This window comes from Ahaetulla prasina, chromosome 7 (genome assembly GCF_028640845.1).
Source record: "Ahaetulla prasina isolate Xishuangbanna chromosome 7, ASM2864084v1, whole genome shotgun sequence".
NCBI classification, from domain to species: domain Eukaryota; kingdom Metazoa; phylum Chordata; class Lepidosauria; order Squamata; family Colubridae; genus Ahaetulla; species Ahaetulla prasina.
Genome location: NC_080545.1, coordinates 28,520,756 through 28,536,605, shown reverse-complemented (window position 1 = coordinate 28,536,605; position 15,850 = coordinate 28,520,756). Strand labels below are relative to the sequence as shown.

Genomic DNA, 15,850 nt, shown 5'->3' with positions numbered 1-15,850 from the left:
TAAAGGATCTTAAGAAAAAGGAAGATTTGCTGCCCACTTTTTTCTACTAGTCCATCTTGTAGATTGCCTCGCAGGTCATTTTCAGATACGCTTTTTAAAAGTGGGAAACCTATAACAGACAGATGAGACTGTGAAAGTCTCAGTCATCTGTATCTTTAATACAGTTTGCAAGACGAAAAGTTGGTGGTTTTTGTAGCCTATACCAATAGTGTTACTGGTATACTGAGTCCGCATTTTTTTTTATTTTGTCACAACAGTATATATAAGCATAAGCATGAAATAACTATACAACATATAAGCCAGGGGTGAAATGCTCCTGGTTTGGACCGGATCGCGTGATCCGGTAGCAATGGGGGCAGGTAGTTCGGAGAACCGGTAGCAAAAATCCCTGGCTCCCCCCCACTGCCCACGCCTCGCTGTTCTTCTTCTCTGTCCCTGAAGCACCCGGTGGTGATTAAATGACTTAAATTTATTTATTTATTTATTTATTTATTTATTTATCAAACTTATATACCGCACCATCTCCCGTAGGACTCAGGGCGGTTCACAGGCATATTAAAACAATATAAAAACAATATAATAAATAAACCTTAAAATCCAGATTAAAACTAAATATTATCATAGCCTGATCACTAAAACAGTAAAAACCAATAAAGCCCCCATTAAAATTTAGCTAAAACATTTTGTTCTTAGGCTAGTCCCGCACGCTGAAATAATAGAGTCTTCAGTTCACGTCTGAAGGTCCGGAGGTCAGGGAGTTGTCGTAATCCTGGAGGAAGCTCATTCCATAGGGCTGGTGCCGCCACAGAGAAGGCCCTCCCCCTGGGGGTCGCCAACCTACATTGTTTGGTCGACGGCACCCTGAGGAGGGCCACTCTGTGGGAGCGCACAGGTCGTTGGGAGGCAATTGGCGGCAGAAGGCGGTCTCGAAGGTATCCCGGTCCTAAGCCATGGAGCGCTTTAAAGATGGTAACCAAAACCTTGAATTGCACCCAGAAGACTACCGGTAGCCAGTGCAGGCCGCGCAGGATAGGTGTTATATGGGAGCAACGCGGTGCTCCCTCTATCACCCGCGCGGCCGCATTCTGGACTAACTGGAGCCTCCGGGTGCTCTTCAAGGGGAGCCCCATGTAGAGAGCATTGCAATAGTCCAGGCGGGAAGTGACGAGGGCGTGAGTGACCGTGCGTAAGGCGTCCCGGTCAAGGAAGGGGCGCAACTGGCGAATCAGGTGGACCTGATAAAAAGCTCCCCTGGCGACGGCTGTCAAATGATCCTCTAAGGACAGCCGGTCGTCCAGGAGAACGCCTAAGTTGCGCACTTCCTCCCTGGGGGTCAGTACTTCCTCCCCCACAGTCAGCGATGGTGTAAGCTGACTGTACCGGGACGCCGGCACCCACAGCCACTCTGTCTTGGAAGGGTTGAGTCGGAGCCTGTTCCTCCCCATCCAGACCCGTACGGCCTCAAGACACCGGCCCATCACCTCAACGGCTTCATTGGGGTGGTTCGGGGTGGAAATGTACAGCTGGGTGTCATCAGCGTACAGATGATAATCCACCCCGAAACCACGGATAACCTCACCCAGCGGTTTCATATAGATGTTGAACAGGAGAGGCAAGAGAACAGGCCCCTGAGGCACCCCACAAGTGAGGTGCCTTGGGGTCGACCTCTGCCCCCCTGCCAACACCATCTGCGAACGGTCAGAGAGATAGGAGGAGAACCACCGATACACGGTGCCTCCCACTCCCAATCCCCCCAACCGTCGCAGCAGGATACCATGGTCGATGGTATCAAAAGCCGCCGAGAGATCTAATAGAACTAGGACAGAGGAACAACCCCTGTCCCGGGCTCTCGAGAGGTCATCCACCAACGCGACCAAAGCCGTCTCGGTGCTGTAACCGGGTCTGAAGCCGGACTGGAACTGGTCCAGATAGACAGTTTCCTCCAGGTGTTGAGGAAGCTGATTTGCCACCACACTCTCAACAACCTTTGCTAAAAAGCGAAGGTTGGAGACTGGACGATAGTTCGCTAAAACAGCCGGGTCCAGGGAGGGCTTCTTGAGGAGGGGCCTCACCACCGCCTCTTTCAAAGCGGTCTCGGTGCTGTATCCGGGTCTGAAACCGGACTGGAACGGGTCCAGATAGACAGTTTCCTCCAGGTATTGAGGAAGCTGATATGCCACCACACTCTCAACAACCTTTGCTAAAAAGCGAAGGTTGGAGACTGGACGATAGTTCGCTAAAACAGCCGGGTCCAGGGAGGGCTTCTTGAGGAGGGGCCTCACCACCGCCTCTTTCAAAGTGGCAGGGAAGACACCCTCCAACAAAGAAGCGTTGGTAACTTCCTGGAGCCAGCCTCATGTCACCTCCCGAGTGGCCAGCACCATCCAGGAGGGACACGGGTCCAATAAACATGTGGTGGAGTTCAACCTGCCCAACAACCTGTCCATGTCCTCAGGAGCCACAGGGTCGAACTCAGCCCAGATAACATTCTCAAGACCTGTCTCCGCCATCCCACCTGAATCTATCCAATCAATGTCCAAGCCGTCCCGAATCTGAGTGATTTTATCAGACAGATACTGAACAAAATCCTCAGCGCGTCCCTGTAAGGGATCCTCCCGAGCCCCCTGCGTGAGCTCCAGGCGCTCTCTAGGCTTCTTTTCCGGCGCTTCATCTCTCTCAGCTCCTCGTTATACCAAGGAGCTGGTCGAGTTCGTCGCCGGGTCAGAAGCCGCAAAGGCACGACGCGGTCTAAGGCGCCAGCGGCCGCCTCATCTCAGGCGGCAGCCAGTTCCTCAGCTGAGCCGTGGGCTAACTCCCTCGGAAATGGCCCAAGCTCCGTTAGAAACCTCTCGGGGTCCATCAGGCGCCTGGGACGGAACCATCGAACCGGTTCCGTCTCCCTGCGGTGAGGTGTAGCGGTCCAAAAGTCTAGCTGAAGAAGTAAATGATCTGACCATGACAAGGGTTGAGATATTAATTCCCCTAACTCCAGATCATTTAGCCACTGTCCCGAGACGAAAATCAGGTCCAGTGTGTTACCCCCGACATGGGTGGGGACCGCAACTACCTGGGTCAGGTCCAAGGCCGTCATGGAAGCCATGAACTCCCGAGCTACCATTGACGAATCGCCCGCCGACGGCAAGTTGAAATCCCCCATGACCATAATTCTGGGGGTCTCAACCGCCGTCCCGGCTATCATCTCCAGCAGCTCGGGCAGGGCTGCCGTCACGTAGCAAGGAGCCAAGTACGCGATCAGCAAGCCCACCTGCACCCCCCGGCCCCACCTCACGAAGAGGGTTTCACAACCGGCTATCTGCGGGACAGCAACCTCCCTCGGATCTAGACTCTCGTTAATGACAACCACTACCCCCCCACCCCTACCCTGGGCCCTCGGCTGATGAAACGCACGGAAACCCGGCGGGCACATCTCAGTGAGGGGAACCCCCCCCTCCGTGCCCAGCCAGGTCTCCGTAATGCCCATTAGGTCCGCTCCCCCCTCTTGAATAAGATCGAATATGAGTGGGGCCTTATTCATGACGGACCTAGCATTACATAATATCAACCGAAGGTCCAAGTTCCGAGGGATATAGCCACTCGGGACCCGAGTGAAGCCAAGGGGCCCGGAGTGCTGTATCGCTTTCAAACAGCGAGAACGCACTCCCCGAACATGATACGAGCCCCTGCTTCCGCCATACCTGCCCGTCTGTCACGGCACTTCAAAGGGCTGCACTACAGCTGATTAGCACTGTAGTATTTTTAAAGAAGGTAGACAGGGGCCTGTCAGTAAAAGGCAATTGGTAGACCGGGGTCTGTAAAGAAGGTAGACTGAGGCCTGTCAGTAAAAGGCAATTGGTAGACTGGGGTTTGTTTTTAAAGAAGGTAGACCGGAGCCTCTCAGTAAAAAGTAATTGGTAGACCGGTGCCTCTATTTTTAAAGAAAGTAGACCGGTGCCTCCCAAGTTTTGTATACTTTATTATTTTTATTATTTATTATTATTGACCATGCCCATTCAGTCACCTGACCATCAAGCCACACCCACCAATTAAGCCACGCCCACAGAACCGGTAGGGAAAATTTTTAGATTTCACCCCTGATATAAGCGTATATATAATGAAAAGAAACAATAGGACAGGAATGGTAGGCACTTTTGTGCACTTATGCATGCCCCTTATAAGTCCTCTTAGGAATGGGGTGAGGTCAATGGTAGACAATTTTTGATTAAAGCTTTTGGGAGTTTGAGAAGAGACCACAGAGTCAGGTAGTGTGTTCCAAGCGTTAACCACTCTGTTACAAAAGTCATATTTCCTGTCATCCCTTGCATTGGGTAGAGCTGGGGTGACTTAATAATAATAATAATAATAATAATAATAATAATAATAATAATAATAATAATAATAATAATAATAATAATAATAATAATAATAATAATATTTTAATTTGTATACCGCCCTTCTCCCGAAGGACTCAGGGCGGTTTACAGCCGAGATAAAAAACAGTAAAGACACAATACTAAAAACATACATTAAAAAACTTATTAAACTTGGCCCAATTTTTAAAATACAATCAATCCCGATAAAAATTAATAAAAATTAATTATGAAGCTGAACATTTACTAGCCGGATGCCCTTCCTGATGCCTATGCAGAGTTTGCAGCAGATATTTTCACGTTGTGCCCAGAGAGAGAAATATCTGCTGCTACCTAGGATTGAACTGACAGCCTCACGATTGTGACATGAGAGCTCCACCTCTAGGCCACCGTGCTGCTCACGCTGGGTCCACATATGTTAACACAAATACTGTCTATTTCCAAATTGATTGCAATGATGTTAAATAAACTATGCAGATGAAGTACAGGCAGTCCTTGATTTGAAACTATTAATTTGAAGTTACAATAGCACTGAAAAAGTGACTATCCCATTCACCCTGATTGCAGCATCCTCTTGGCCTTGTCAAAATTCAGACGCTTGGAAACTGGCATGTGGTCTCTTCCCATAATCCTAAAAGTTTTATCCAAAAACTTTCTAATATTGACCTCACCCCATTCCTAAGAGGACCATAAGGGGCGTGCATAAGCGCACAGACGTGCCTACCGTTCCTGTCCTATTGTTTTTTGTCTTTTCTTCTTCCTATATATATATGCTTATACCTCCTTATATTTACTCATATATGTGTTTATATACTATATAATCTTTTGTATGATACCTACATATATTGTTGTGACAAAATAAAATAAAAAAAAATAAATGTATTTATGACACTTGCAGCATCAGAGGGTCATGTGGTCACCATTGGCAATTTTCCCAGCCAGTTTCCAACAAGGAAAGTCAATGGGGGAAGCCAGATTCACTTAATGACTGCATGATTCATTTAACAAATGCAGTTATTTGCTTCACTTCCTTGCTTAGGAATGGAAATTCTACCCCCAGTTTTGGTCATAACTCGAGGAATTCTTGTACCACTGAATTTAAATGTGTTTAAGTTTGCAGCCATCGTTAATGACCCATGAGGAACATAAACAAAAACATTTTGCTTGAATATTATGAGAAAAAAATCACAGTTGCAATAATATATACTGAATATATAATACCCAGATAAACATATATCTACTCTAAACATACATGTAGAGACACATAAAAATATACTTCAATCTTGAACAGAGTCCAACCTACTAGTTGGTTGTGGAACCTTTACAGAATCTTGCATTGTGGCTATTCAGTCAATGCTTAACAATTAATTTTCAGTTGTTGTTTTTCATATAATGACCTATGAGTTGAAGTGTTGGAATGATTAAAATTGCATATTTATTTTTACATTAAGTTAATTTGAAAGCCTTTTCTTGTCGGTGGAATTTTCTATGACTAAAGAAATATGTAATATGTAACTTTATATGAAATACAGAAAGTAATAAATATGGTTTATGAATTTAAATCATTTCAGGGAGCAATTCTGAATAACCTGCTTCCCAACACAAGTTATATTCTTCAGATAGTTGCTGTTTGTGCTAATGGTCTATATGGAAAGTACAGTGATCAAGTTATTGTTGACATGCCTTTAGATGACCCAGGTAAGTTTATAAAGGTAAATTTTACTTTAAAATCCACAATGGTCTTTTACTTGCAAACCAGCTCAAAACAAATGCAATGGTATTTCTATATCAGAGTTCTTCACCTTAAATATCTCATTTTCTGAGATATTTCAAAGATTCCTTTGAAATGTTAGAACCAGATTTATTATTTTAGAATAAAAAAAATATCTGGGGGTCCATTATAAATTTTATTATGAGCTAGTATATAAAATATGCCAAAGATTACTTTTAAAAATAATAAATTAAATTCATTATTCTGAATATTATTATTTTGAATCTGAATATTATTAGATTCAGATTCCTACTCAACATAATTCCAATTGGATAAAAAATAAGTGTCTGTGATTAAAAGAATGTATAAAACATGATTAATTTTTATTTATTAAGGAAAGGCCTGTGACACGGGACATAGTAATTAACGAATTCTGTTCTTATGATTCTGAAATTCCATTGCATGTTGCTTTTCTGAAATGAGATTTCAGTGCAGTGGTGATGGAATTCCCTTGCTTCTTAATGTTGAATTGCTGAAATCAGAAGACTAACAATTAATTGCACTTATTTCAAAACTTTATTTTCACTCTTGAAAGACATAATATGACTCACTTGTTTCATCTGTTTCCCACTGAAATGAATTATCCAATACTGCAGCTAGTATCTATTGTATTGTCACTAATTTCTTAAAAATTTTCAACTTTCATGTTAAACAATAGTGCTATTGCACATTTGCTGGAAGGAGTGAATTTCTGTGAAATATTCTTTGAGCAAATGTATTATGATGACTCAGAACCATAAATATGGTTGTATTTAACTTTTTTTTTCCCCAGCAGAACAAATTCTCCCTTTCTTTTCATAGATGCTCTTCTTTCTTCTCATAGATGCTCGCCTTTCTGTTTTAAATCTAGTTCAGAAGGGTTGGTGAACTTTCAGGATTCAACAAGAGAACAAACATCCATTCATGAAACACTGAATTTGCTCCCTTGCTTGTTGTAATATTTTTTGTTGCTGTTGTTTTTAAAAAATATATTTCCAAACAGCTTTAAGTTGATAGTTTTTACTCTTTTTTTTCAATCAGAGTAGCATGAATTAATAAGATTAATAAATAAATGAATTAATAAGATTAAATTTATTTGTTATTCCCTTTATCAACAAACAACTCATAAACCTATTCAACATTTGTTTTCTTCCAAGCAAGGAAGTATGACGTTAGGAAACTTCTTTGTTATAGAAAGCTCAACAATTATTTTGTCCTAGACAGACTTATTCTGATGAACTTGAAAAAGCTTCAGTTGCATTTCAGAGTCTTTCTTCTTGTCCCTTTCGCATCTTCTCAAACAGGACACATCCTGATTTTTCAGCCTGGTTTCTGGTTTATGCAAATAAAGTTCATTTGCATTTATTTCTTCATCAGTATTCAAGGGAGACCTGGCTCTTCATCGGGAGCTAATGCTGTGTTCAGTGTTTTGTTGGTAATTTAAATTGAGCAAATGATGGCAAAAATACAAGAATATGTAAAACTTTATCAGTGAGTGTTTTTAAAAAAAGAAGAGAAGCAGTATTTGTTTATTTAAAGCATAAAGTTTTTGGCTGGAAGCCAGCCAGTGCAATTTTTATATAATTAAAACAAAGCATAGGATCTGAAAATATTTACTTTTAAGAAGAGGAATAGAAAAGGTGTTTAGGCATCACTTCTCCATGGTTATAGTTTGCAAAAGCAGTATCTGTAAGATTGTGCTGTAATTGTGACTAAGGGATGAAATAGAAAAATATTTAAACCACCAATATGTATATATGTATGTAATAAGGGGTGTGTGTGTGTGTGTGTGTGTGAGAGAGAGAGAGAGAGAGAGACAGACTTTCAGTAATATCATATATATATGACTTTCAGTATTGAGAAGCCAGGGAATATCATCATTATTTTATCCATTAGCTTCTTAGTCTTCAGAACATAACAGGTAAGACCATTTTTCCTAAACATCTAATAAAATTCTGCATCTCTTTTTGCTTCGTTTTTTTTTTTTAAAAAACCTGTTGCATTCCATGCTATTTTTTCCTAAATACGTTTTTTTGTACCCTTATGTATTTATGTACACTGTTTAAACACCTGGTGCACATTCTACACCAGAAAAGTATGGTGCATTATTTTTTTTTCTATTTTTATGGAACTTCCAATTATGCCCAAACTATTCCAATTATTCCTAAATTATTAGTTAAAGGGTACAACTAGTTCTTGGGCCAGATTGCACAGGCTTGCAAGAGGCAGTTGTTAAATTTCCTGAAATTTTGTGAATTGGTTAAATCTGAGCCCTAATGACCCACTTGCCAATCAACTTTTCGGTTAGGAGTGCAACGATGACAACAGATTTGCCAAAGTTGAGTTTTAAACATTTACCAGCACATCAGTGGTTGTAACCTTGTCAAGCTTCTTCCCTTTTAGCTTGTGATTTGCAAAAAATAGCATATGCCTACATAGATTCGTTTTTTCCTCAGATCAAATAAAAAAACTTGATATGGTTGTTGAGTAGCCTAAGATTAAAAATCTTGTGTTGACTATTTAAATATATTTAAATTCTGCCCTGCATTGGAATGGGGTTTATGATATAATACAATAATTAAAAACTAAAAGATAAATAATTACTGATAGTGAAAAAAATACAGATGTATTAATATGATATTTGTCTTGTTTTACTAGCAGTCAGTTCCCAATGTCTATTTTATGCTGATATACCACACCCCAGCCTCATAAGTTATTAAAGTATTACAATCAGTAATAGCATAACCTTGTAATAAATGAAAATGTAAGAGTAACTTCTCAGACTAATTCTCACATTCCTATGGAATGGCTGTACAGATGGACGTGTTCAATAGATCCAAGTTTAAGAAAGTCACAAGGGTGCAATTGATTTTCCTGCTTCCTTAATAAACAGACTAAGATATAATGTGGGAATTTATGACTGGAAATTTGACATCTTTTGTTTGGAAAAATTAATCACAAATTTAATATTTTGGAAGATGGTGAGGATATTATTTGTACTACCCATTATCGATTTTAAATATATCATTTACTTAAAATATTTGATCCAACTTTAAACATTCATCAAAATACTAAAACATAAAATATTAAAACAGGACATAATTCAGAGATGGTAATACCATGAATAAAATATGGGACAAGTAATATTAAGATTAACTTCCAAAGTATACAACTCTGGTAATCTATGAATCAAAAGATAGATACCTAGATTGCATTTTCCCAATATACATGGTTTATTTCATTAATATGCATTTCTATTATCTATGATCATACTATCTATGATCCTATGATCACCACAGTTACATATAACTTGGTCCTGGGACATAGAAGTTCCAATATTAAATTAAAGATTAGTTTTTTTTTAATCTTCTGTATACATTTGTATCCTAGAATAGATTGATTCTATCAGAGTTTTCTAGATAATTATTTCTGCTCCTTTGACCATGTAATATCAGTACTGTATAATATTTCTGCTATATTCCATACTACATCTCAGAAATAATTGTTCTGGAAACCAGAGTACAGAAATTATTCAGTAATTCCGTTAAAACTTTTAAAATATTTTTAAAGTGATTTAAAAAAAAAACCTTTAGCTCTTAAGCACTTAAACAATTTATTGTCTATGAATTTAAAATGTTAGCTTAAACATTCATATTTTTCTTTTGTAGAAATTGAACTGTTTCCTGAATTGACTGAAACAGAAGATTATGAGGTATTGTTATTAGATTATCTTGCAGGATATTATGCTACTGCTATTAGAAAATAAAAGTGTTGTGTTTAATAGAATATTAAGTGTGAATATTTTGACATTTGAAGTAAAATATTTAGCTATCACAAAATCAGTCTAAAGCATTCTAAATAATGTGGTAATTTATATTAAAGCATGAAAAATGAGTACAGGGCTGTAACTCTATAACGTGTCTAAAGGTAGAGCCATTCAACTAACAGCACATATATCTCAGTAGACACTTGTAGGACATGGCTATTGATTGGCTATAAGAATCAGACCAATTTAACAGATGCTAAAGCATCCTCTCAAAAATATACATTATACATAATGCAGAAAACAGCTGTATCCAAAAATGGGTTCTGCCATGTGTTCTTTTAAAGAAGTTTCCCAGTCATGCTGTACTTTCTTTTTCTCTCTTTCTTTCTTTTCCTTTCTTTCTTTCTTTCTTTCTTTCTTTCTTTCTTTCTTTCTTTCTTTCTTTGTCAAATATGTACAAGATAACAAGTATAGCTATTAACATGAACATGAACAAAGGAAGTAAATACAGATAAATGGGGACAGTAAGACAGGGATGGTAGGCACACTGGTGCACTTATGCACGCTGCCTTTACAGACCTCTTAAGAATGGGATGAGGTCCAGGGTAGACATTTTGAGATTGAAGCTGTCAGGGTTTGAGGCTGTAACAACGGAGTCAGGTAAAGCATTCCAGGTGTTGACCACTCTCTTGCTGAAGTTGTATTTTCTGCAATCAAGTTTGAAGCTGTTTACCTTGAGTTTGTATATTGTTTGAGGATACTGTCTGAGGAGATGAAAACTTCGAATGTTTTACATTTTGTATCAGTAACTATTATCAAGAGAGGAAATAATCATACATAGAGCTTACTATTGGATTGGAATCAAATGTAGTTCATGACTTCTAATGAAATTATTTTCTGGTTCATTACCATATGTATTCTAGAATATTGCTAATTCCAAAAACAACTTGGATTCTACTTATGGCAGTCTTTTTCAAAAGGTTAATCCAGAGAGAGGCCACATTTCAGTACTCTGTTATAGGGGTCTCCACCCCCAGGCTGCAGCCCACTACCAGGCCATTTCAGAACTGGGCTGTGGAAGCAGCAGTGAGCATGCACGCAGCTCCATTTGTGCAAGCGGCAGGTACATGTGCCCACCATTAGCACAAATGGAGCTGTGCACATGTGCGCACTTGCCCACCACTTGTGTGTAACCATTCCCACTTTCTCCCCTCCCCACCCTGGCCAATCTGCAAATTAACACATGGCAAAACCTATTTTTGGACATTAACTATATTTTACACATGTTTGTTGCCTGTTTTTAAAGGAGGAAGATGAAATGGAAGATGAAAGGAAAGGGTTGGATGAAGATGCTACTGTAATTGCCAGTAGAGATAGTGCAACAAACCAAATACAAAAAAGCAAGTTCCAGTTTACCACATCTAGCTACAGTCAGGAAAGAATGGAAACAAAATTCAATGAAGATGAAACACAGAGATATTTCACAGAAGAGAAATACTTACACGATCATTCCAAAACAATTTTTCATCAAACTTTTCCACCTATCACTGAAGGACTAAAGGAGGAAGAGGATAACGCCATGGAATTTCAAGCAGCAACAGCAATTGTTCCTCCTGCAAGCAGCTCCACCAAAGGTAATGAGGAAGAGTATGCACACACTTTTTCTGGCAATGAAACAACCAGTGAATCTGCTGCTGATAGTAATGAAGATGATATAGAGGTATCTGCTTTTAAGCCTGACCTAGAAACTGATGACTCTTGGGGTTCCATTCCTATCACCTCTGCTACCCTGTTAGTTACTATGGAGACATCTCAGGAAAATACTTTTAGTTCTGGCAGTCCAGACACAACTACACAGGATGATTTTTCTCAAAACTATGTCAAAATTCTATCAGAAGACATGTTACCCTCAAAAGCAGAAGAATCTGCCCCCCCAAAATCTGCAATCAATGAAAATGAGTGGTATCCTAATAGCACAGATAGTACTGCTGTTGCATTGGATAGCAAGGATCTTTCTAATGTTAATTCCCCTATTCCTACAACAGCACTTTATCCTAACGATCCCGAGGGGCCACAAGATACTTCAGTTGCAGTTACAGTATTGCTACATTCTTCTACCTTTGCTCTCTCCTCTTCTGAGTTATCATCTTACTCTGTCTCATCAAATTCTGAAGAACATGGCTCTGCTTCTTCTGGAAGTGAGGTACTCTCTCAGACAACTCAAGCAGTTTATAATGGTGAGATACCACTTCAACCTTCCTACAGTAGTGAAGTGTTTCCTCTAGTCACCCCTTTATTGTCTGACACTCAGTTGCACAACACTTCCCCTGAAGCATCAAGTAGTGATGTGACCTTGCATGCTACACCTGTATTTCCCAGTGTTGATGTGTCATTTGAATCCACCTTGTCTTCCTATGATGATGTACCTTTGCTTCCATTTTCCTCTGCTTCCTCCAGTAGTAAAATGTTTCACCATTTATATATGGTTTCTCAAACATTTCCACAAGCTGCTCCAGCTATTGAAAATGATAAAGGGTCCCTGCATGTTTCTTTGACATTGGAGGAGGGTGGCACATTAACCCAATCACACTTCACTCAGTTTTCTGATGTGACATCATATCAGATGATCCATGCTACTTCAGAGACATTGAGATATGGCCATGATAGAGCTCACTTGTTATCTCAAGTGGAACCACCCAGCAATGATTTCAATGGGCATGGAGTGTCTACAATGTCTGAATCTATTTATGCTTTATCTGGTGATGTGGGCTCTCCTCAAACTGTTGCTGCTTCTTATTACACGTCTGAATTTGCGCATGAGTCTGTTGGCACATTTCATCAGGGTCCATTGTTTAGCAGCTATAGCAATATGCCGGTGCCTAAGCCTTCTTCTGCAGTCTCGCAAGCTGATACTTTTCTGCGGCCGCCATGTTTTCTTTCTAGTGAAATGGATTGCTCTGAAGCTCATTCTGGTAGTGAGTCCCTTTTGCCTGACACAGATATTTGGTCGGTACTGAAAGCTTCTTCGCATGTTCCTTCCAGTGAAGTAATGTGCAGCACACCTGTATTCACAGGTGAGGTTGAGATGACTCCCCAAAATGGTGTAATGCATGGATATGACAAAGGACTGCAAATTTCTGCTTTCAGTGAAATGGCTTCTCATACTGAAAATGAAATGACTGAACCTCCTACATCCGTTTCTAATTATGAGATTCCTAAGCAGGATACACGTCCTCAAGAAAGCCTCATTACTGTCTCTGGTGCAAAGGGAATCCTGCCAGGATCTATTGCTTTACCTGTTACTAAGGTGTTTGATTATTATGTTAGTAAGCGCTTGGAAAATGTTCCTATTCAGTCTTTGCATGTTACAACTCCGGCCTTTGATGACATTTTGCTTAAACCTATGCTTAGCGCAAGCTCACAGCAAGCTTCCTCTACCCCTGCTTCTAGCAAAACACTGCCTTCTCCCAGCAAGCAGTACTTTTACTGGGCTTCAGCTACCCTAAATAATATTTCATTGCTGCAAACCTCCTTTCAATCCTCCAATGATGATACAGTGCGTAAAATATCTGTGCCTGGTGATCCAGTACTGGTTGAAAATGTTACAAATGGTCATAGTAGTAGTTCCGTTTTTAACCAAATATTGCCTCAAATGGCAAAAAATGCAGCTGAAAATAAAAAAGCATTGCATTCTACATCAGAACCATCTGCTGCAAATGTATCCCATACTGTTGGTAAGGCTATCAGTTCACCAGAAGGTTTAACTTTTCCCCATGTAAGTGATGACTACATCTCTCCCTATTTGCATAAGAGTGAAGACATACAGCAGGTTTCTCCTTCCTTGTATAATAATGGTGTGCCATATCCACCAACCAATTTTGAAAATAAAAATGCTTTCCCCCTGAATGCAGTGAATACAGTGACTATTCCTATTGGGCCAACTGAAATGTTGCCAAATGCAGCTGCCTTTGCTCACAGTTACAGCCTCCCAAACGATTTGCCAAAGGCCGAGTCTCTCACTTTATCCTCAAGTGATGAGATAGTTGATGTGACATTTTCTATGCCTGAAATAATTTCTGATTCTATTCAGCATCCCTCTATCAATGCACCAGATACACATAGTTCTCTTATGGCTGATTCTTCCAGCAGTGAAGGCAGCAAAAGTTTAAACCCTCTATTAATTCCCACTAAGTTGCTCCCCACAACCAGTTCTGATCCTGAACCGTGGTCTTCTCTTGCTGATCATGAATATGATGAGTATGATAGTGGCTTGCCTGTAAGTGGTTGTCACACATGCATTTCCAACAGAGAAACTCAGGAAGAGGTAGACGAGCCAGATACTGACCTAAACAGTGTGAACAGTCATCAGAACAGAATTAGAAAACTACATTTTGAAAGGCCTCAGAAAAAAGAAGCAAAGAAAATCCTCAGTTCTTTGTCAGACCGCACAGTTACTGAGGAGACGGACCAAGCATCAGTTCCAGCCATGGCTCCAAACAGGAAGATGAAGAAACATGGTGATCAGGCTTTACTGGATAATTCCATTCAAACTCTTAGCCGCCCATTGCAAAGAACATTAGAATCTAAATCTTGGGCAGTTTTTACCAGTGATGAAGAGAGTGGTTCTGGCCCAGGTACCTCAGATAGCATAAATGAGGAGATGTCAACAGATTTCAGTTTCTTTGATGTTAATGAACAAGACTTGGAGAGGGTAGTTGGAACAGGTAACTCAGAATTAACTCCTGGACTGCAACAGTCATCGATAGAATTCATATCTAGAGCTGTCTCCACAGTATTCAACATTTCTGAGGCAGGTTAGTTGTGGGTGGGTATTCATGATTTGCATAGCTGTAGCAGTCTTCTAATTTGATTTGAATATCTTTTTAAAGAGAATTCTGTGGATTGCAACTCGAAGGCAATACTATGAGAAGGACCATGTTCATTCAAAACAATGTGTTCTCTGAATCTAGGAAATGTTCATTAATATGACACTTTTTGGAGATTAAGTGCAAAACATTTTTTATATTAGCTTACATTCTAATATAATACAAAAGAAAAAATGAAGTGGAATGGGAAGAAAACAAAGCATCTTTTAGAGCTATGAATTGATTGTATAATATTCAGCTGGAATAGCTAATTATAAGACAATTCTTGGTAAGGAAAAGCTTTTGATCTCAGGTGTTTTGGCATAAAGGCTTTGCTATCTCCCCTCACACTAAAATTGAAAGAAGAATTAAGTATCTTTCCATATATCAATATTACTTCATTTAAAATAAACATTAGGGAACTAAAACAAGTTTTTTATTCACATGATATAATGCAACGTCAAAATTATGGTCTCATATGATACAGATTTAAATTAAATTTGATAAATTGAGTGTGAACTGCACACTGAAGCTGTATCTGTAGAGGGCAGTATTATATAACCTTTTGTATGTAGGAAAGAATTGTGTCTACGTTTTTGAGACTTCAGCCTCATATTTGAGCTACTGTGCATGGTTATAAGGCTAAAGATTCTGAGGAATACCTTTTTTTTTCCGTTTTTTTCTTTTTACCTTCACTGAAATGATGTTATGGGTATCCAGCATATAGATTTTAGATCATCACATGAAATATTCACCATTGGAACAATCCAGTAAAATGTATACCCATTTGTCACACTGAACAGCTTTCCAATAGTATCATCAATCAGATTATTGACAATTTGTATAAAGGGTAGAAATGAAATATACAAAGAGGGATTTTAAAAGTTAAGTGAGGTCAATACATTCAATTTACTCTAATTAACAGTATAATGCATTGTGTGCAGTTCACCCTAAGCAGCAATTAAAGGATACATTAGAAAGGTTGTATGCTATGCTTCATGGGAAGCAACCTTTGATTTTCTATCCCTTCCTGGTATTATAACAGTATTTCCTTCTACTTTGCTTTATTTTTATTTCAGTAGAGCAGCAGTTAAACATTATT

General features: G+C 39.6%; 1 protein-coding gene across 3 annotated transcripts in view; it reads left to right on the top strand.

The window, feature by feature from the left end:
- PTPRZ1 (protein tyrosine phosphatase receptor type Z1) overlaps positions 1-15,850 on the top strand; it is a 135,265-nt gene that overhangs the window by 92,366 nt on the left and 27,049 nt on the right. Inside the window, exons 10-12 of one of the 3 annotated variants that reach the window (XM_058191331.1) lie at positions 5,939-6,065; positions 9,786-9,829; positions 11,190-14,697. In XM_058191331.1, the coding sequence (XP_058047314.1) occupies positions 5,939-6,065; positions 9,786-9,829; positions 11,190-14,697 (3,679 nt within the window). The remainder of the gene's footprint in view (positions 1-5,938; positions 6,066-9,785; positions 9,830-11,189; positions 14,698-15,850) is intronic. The other 2 variants (XM_058191332.1, XM_058191333.1) reach the window with 2 other exon arrangements.